The sequence below is a fragment of the Astatotilapia calliptera genome, chromosome 2 (genome assembly GCF_900246225.1).
Source record: "Astatotilapia calliptera chromosome 2, fAstCal1.2, whole genome shotgun sequence".
Lineage (NCBI taxonomy): Eukaryota > Metazoa > Chordata > Actinopteri > Cichliformes > Cichlidae > Astatotilapia > Astatotilapia calliptera.
The window spans coordinates 154,376-160,375 of NC_039303.1; the positions used below are offsets into that span (position 1 = coordinate 154,376).

General features: G+C 39.9%; 1 protein-coding gene across 1 annotated transcript; it reads left to right on the top strand.

Moving 5' to 3' along the window:
• Positions 1–3,618: 3,618 nt before the first annotated feature.
• On the top strand, positions 3,619–5,297 carry LOC113028552 (uncharacterized). The gene is made up of 6 exons (XM_026178930.1): positions 3,619–3,676; positions 3,788–4,114; positions 4,311–4,655; positions 4,753–4,878; positions 5,003–5,058; positions 5,141–5,297. The coding sequence occupies exons 1-6, from the start codon at positions 3,634–3,636 to the stop codon at positions 5,264–5,266; spliced, it is 1,023 nt and encodes a 340-aa protein (XP_026034715.1). The 5' UTR covers positions 3,619–3,633; the 3' UTR covers positions 5,267–5,297.
• Positions 5,298–6,000: the final 703 nt, after the last annotated feature.

Sequence of the window (6,000 nt, forward strand, 5' to 3'; positions counted from 1 at the left end):
GTCAGTGTTTGTGTCTGCCCTGATCCCACGTCTCTGTTCCCTTTGTAGTGCCTGCATGTGAGTCTGTGTCTTTGTTCAGTCTGTGTTATGTGTTTCCTGTTTTACTTTGAAGGTCTCCGTCTTTTCTCAGTGTGTTCAGTTTACGCTTCTTTGGTCTCGTCAGTTCTGATTTGCCCCAGCTGTGTTTCCCTCTTGTTACTCATTTCCTGATTGCTCCCTCTGTGTATTTAAGCCCTGTGTTTCTTAGTGTCTGTGTCGCGATCTACCGTTTTCTTAGCTGTGTGTTCTGTCATTCCTCTGGTTTAAGTTTGTTTTGAGTTTTTTCAGTTATGTTATATTTTTGAGTACCAAATTAAAGCCTTTTTGAGTTCACGTCTGTCTCCGGAGTCTGCACCTTGGGTCCTATTCCTGCCTGCACACAGCCACACCTAACACATACAGAGATGCAGTATGTCAGCTCACATGTTTTTCTGGGTTTTTGCCTGTCCCGTTTGGTTTTTTAGCCATCAGAATTGATGTCTGAAAGCTAACAAAGATACCCAATGGATTGACTATGCCAAGTGGATCATCACGGCCTTGCTGTTTTGGTCCATTTGATCGACCTTTGTTGTTATAGTTTATTTTATTTTATTTTCAGTTGTTACAGACGGGACAGACATGGCTGGGGGATAGGAAAGGGAGAAAGAAAGATGACGGAACAGTAAAACAGAGGGGAAGGGGAACAGTGAGAAAGGACCCTTAAAATGAAAAAAAATCTCCCAGATCACCTGTTGAGAGAAAAAAAGAAAAGAAAAGAGAGAGCAACATAATAAACACAGCACCATCACATTAATCTAGCTAACAGTAAATAACAGTAAATACTAAATATTGAATGTTGTTGTGCAGCACGCAGGACCGACAGCGCACAATGTGCTTTGAGGTAGCAGCCAACAAAGGTGTAGTTTGTGTCTGTGTACACCTGTGTGGATCAGAGCGCTTGTATTCAAAAGGTTTCTCCACGTAATGATCTGCTAGAGCGTGTGGGGATCCATAGCCCCATAGCCCAGGGCATGAAGCAGGCATGGAGGAGTTCCAGGACCCTGACGTCCAGAGACCCCAGAGTGCGAGAGCCCAAGGATGACCATCGGAGGGGCATCCGTACCACCCTCCTGGGAAGAGCTGAGGAGAGCTCCAGGCGAGGGGTCACCTAGCAGCCACCGAGCAGACGTCAGAGGAGGCTGCAGTGGCATGCCCGCGGGCTCTGCCGGTAGCCAGCTGTGCCAGAGTGAACCGAGCCAGAGGCCGAAGGCCTGACGGCCCCCCACACCCCGGGAGAGGCCCGACCGAGCCACGGGTGCCAGACCCCACCATGCAGCCACCGGGAGTGAGCCGGTACATACCTGAGGGCCCAGCCCCTGGCACCAAGAACCACCAATGCACCGACACCTGAGGGCATCAGCCACCGGCAGGAAGTGTGGTGAGGGGGGATAGGCCTCTATACTTTGGAGGGCCTGAGATGTTCCCAGAGAGGTGGAGTCTGAGATCCGACCTGACATATAGACACAGACAAAGAGGCACACACAGACACAAACGTTCATTCCCACGCTCGTGCACACATATACAAATACTCAGCACTCACCAAACGTAAAGACAGACACAAATGGACATTGTACACCCAGTCAAACTCCCCAAACACACTCTATACCCCACATCCAGGTACCCTCACCCCCAGAGGAAGAAATTGCACCTAGACCCAGGAGATGTTACCCTTTTCCCCAGGGTGGAGACAAGCAGACCACCCCCAGCCCTGCAGCAGCATTCTAGTTGTGACCATGGACCATACGGCCTGCTAGCTCAATAGCCGAGTCCGGAATTATGGCTGCAGCCAAGTCTCTGTGAGTAGTACAATGCTGCTGTACCGCACACACTTGTTGACTGCAGTCTGTAATCTAAGTTCATCTATTTTGTTGTTTATGGATCCGACGTTGGAGAGGAAGATACTTGTAAGCTTAAATGGTTGTTTCTTTAGCCGTGCTAGCGGGCTAACCCTGCAGCCACACTTTTGCCTCCTTTCTTTCCTCTTTGGGAAGAACCAACCATGGCGACCCTGGAGTTCTTGTTATGTCCTCCGGAATGCCGTGGAAGTGGTGATAGTCTGATGTAATGTTCCTTGCACAGCGTAATCCCAAACTCAGAAGGTCCTGACGACTGTAAGTAGAATCTAATCGATGTATAGTAATAAAAAACACCCACACATATACACGTAGAAAAAGTAAAAAACAAAGCACCCAACGTGAGGACCAGTGAGTCTCTGCATCTGTACGCTATCTTGCCCAGGGCCCCAGCATCGACACAGCACAGACATCTATCTGGCCCATGCTAAAGCCTTGCAAAATGTGAACTTCTGCTCCATCATGGCCCTTCACACTACACCAGTGACTGTGAAGTAATTAGCTAATCGATAAACAACTAAATGACATAAAAAGTTCTTGTTGTTTTAGTATCTTCTACAGAAATTTCTGAAAAAGAGACATTTTATGTCAATTATGTTAATTTGTCCACATTTTATTTTATTTGGTAACGTTGTAACACCAGGTGCCCTTCTTGATGCAGCCCATCCATTTTTCCGGCATTGGGAGTAGACTAAGAGTAAACTAGCATGTGACCATCTTAGGCTGGGTTTGTGTCTCCTCCCTAGTCTCGAATCAATGATTAGAATATGTGAAGTATTTTATCTTTTTGTGATTTGTAAACCACAAACCATAAATATGCTACTTTTTTTTTGTCCACTGCAGTTTTCACACTTCCATAGTGAATTGCAAGAAAACCAAATAGCAGGATATCTCTTGCTGGAAATATGTTTAGCCCACTAAGAAGCTCTGAGATTCAATAAACGATCTGTCATCAGAAAATGGCACTAAGTAATTTGTACAAGCTGTAGTTAAGACCAAGTTAAGTTTTAGAATTCAGGAACTTCTAATGGCTGTATACATAAATGCATGCAACATTTATCTAAGTGTTTTCACTTTTAGGTAAGGCAGAGCACCTAAACCCAGATAAACCTAGAAAACGAACTTTCTAAGATGTTTTTATTATTGTACAATTGTCAACTTGAGCTGACGTCATGACTTAACCTAGTTTTGCTGAATAAAGTTACCCACGCAGGAAATGAAAACTATGGTAATCTATAAGTGAAAGCAAACTTTGATTTTTTTGTATTTCCTTTTTATTCTTTTTATTCTTTTTGTCTTTGCAAGTGGAAATAATCAATTAAATGAATTCAGAAACACTTAAATGAAAATTGACAGTAGCGGGAACAAAAGACTAGTAAAATCATTTGGAAAATTTGCTGACAGATTAAAGCAGAACATGAATATTGGATAGGGAAACTAAAATAACTATAAATGAGCGCCTAACATTTTTTGGGAAAGAAATTTACTTCATCAATGAAATAATGTGCAAATGAACAAGGAAGAGATGATTTAGCCCTCAGAAGCCTGGAAGAGAGCAATGTGACAGGAAGTGCCCTTGAATCTATATTCTGTGATAACCAATCAGATTCATCTGACACATGTGACATAAAAGGTTTGTGCTAAAATACCTCCTACACTGACTGAAATACCTACAAGCTCCCTAAAAAGCAATGTTGCCAAGATGATTGTGATATGGGTCGCACTGCTTGCTATTCATCAAGCATGTAAGTGTTTTTATATTCTGGATGTTTTTTCCATACATGTATGCTGTTAGCATGGTGGTTTCCTGTATTATTGTGACTTAATGGTTTAGATTTTGTTTTGTTTTAAATTAGACACACTTATTCCAGTAACTACAGTTCAACTCGGTGAACCTGCAACTTTGCTGTGTGACCTGCCTAAGACCGAGTACAGGCGTAGAGTCGACTGGTACAAGCAGAGTCCTGGAGACTCTCTGCAAAGGATTTGGACAGTGAAGGATTCTGCAGAACCTGCCTTTGCACCTGAGTTCAAAAACTCAAAATGGGATGTTAATTATGACAAGAATCTGACCAACCTGACCATTTTGAGGACAAGACAAGAGGACGAGGGAATGTATCACTGTGGATTCACAGCATGGCTCCAAGATACCAAATGGACTGCGACATATTTGTTAGTAAAAGGTAATAATGTGATTCTTCTATAAAAGTTTGCTTCAGCAGCTAAAATTGAATACTACAGAAAATAATTTATGAATGAGCATGTTTTGAAAACATTACATTTACATGTAAGATACGTTTGGTCGTTTTTGAAAACTCAAACTATTTGTCTTTTAGTTTATTTTATAATCACATTTATTAATATATTTATATTACACAGGAAACACCCAGAAAACATCGAAATATTCTGTTGTTCAAAAGAAGATAGCAACTCCAGGAGGCTCAGTCACTCTTCATTGTTCACTCCTCTCTAATTTTGATAACAAGACATGTTCCGGAGGTCTCAGTATGTTCTGGTTTAGAGAAGGATCAAATCCATCTCATCCTAGCATCATCTACACTGATGGAAACAGACATCATGAATGTGGGAATAGCTCTGCGACTCAGCAGAGTTGTGTTTATCAATTCAATAAAAGTATTAGCTCCTCAGAAGAAGGGACTTACTATTGTGCTGTGGCCACATGTGGGAAGATATTGTTTGGAAAAGGAACTAAATTGCAAATAGGTATGATTTTATTTATAAAAATAAACCATGAGATATAGGATTCCTTATTATTGTCAGAATTACTAATTGTTTCTCTTGATTGTTTCTGGTTTTCTAGAGCAAAGAAGAGGTTCTGAATTTTCTGCACTGGTGATAGCATTAGCCTGCTTGGCCATTTCTGTGATTGTCAATATTATTTTGATCTGTTGCCGAAGCCCAAGAGCATCATGCGAACAATTTAAAAGTAAGTGTTGTTGTAGGAGCACTAAAGTTTTCCTTTAATGTGAGAAAAACTAAATACTCCTTTAATTTAAAATTCTAAATCAGACAAAATAGATAATATTCCTATTTTTGTCACCGTAACATAGAGAAAAGCTCTTCACAAGCAAGGCAAAGTGATTTATGCCAAACAGTGGACAACAGTGTAAGTACTATGACCAAATCTTTTTTTTTTTACTTTATTAAAATGATTCTATGAGGTAATTTTTTTTTATTATTTTGTATAGGCTGAAAGTGGACATGATCTAAACTATGCTGCTCTACACTTCTCTGGAAGGAAAGTTACATCTACAAGAGGAAAGAAGAAGAATGAACTGGAAACTGAAGAAAGTGTTTATTCTCAAGTTAAATGAAAAATGTAAAAGTGTATCTATGAGTGTCTGTGGGCTGGTTTATAGTAATCTTTATCTAAAAGTAAACTAATATAAAAACTGAAAACATGATGTTTCCTGCTTGTTTGTCTTAATTATTTATGTATAATATTATGAGTTATTAAATGAGTGGTATGATGTAGTATATTATGATGATTTCATCACACTGATTGTGAATTACTTCAAATTAACCCTTTAAGACCTACCATAGAACCAAGGCCGCCAGAGCTTATATTATATTTTTACATGCTGTAGTGCCATTTTTGCGAGCATTTCAAGTTGCTATACATCAATACAACTGTTATAGCCCATATTTTAATAATATGTATGCATTAAGTCCATAGTAACTACATAAATTGCAAAAAAAGTGCAATAAACTACAAAAAATTGAAAATCGTTTTTGCTTTTTTATTTTTTTACACATATTTCTACTTGGAGAAATTTAAGAGGTTTATCTCTCAAAACTTTAAATACAAAAAAGTTGCAAAAAATAGTTTACAACAACAGAAAATTTATTTTGATGTCTGTTTCAACGTAGGAAGTGTTACGAACAGCTGATCGGATTGGCAAAGCGTGTTTCTGGAATATCATGTTTTTGTTCCCGCAAGCGCTTTTTATGCAATATTTGCAAAGCTATATGTGGAAGGAAACCGTGACCTAGGACACGATGATGGCATAAGATGTAAGTATAACTCCTCTGGTTTTATATGCAAAAA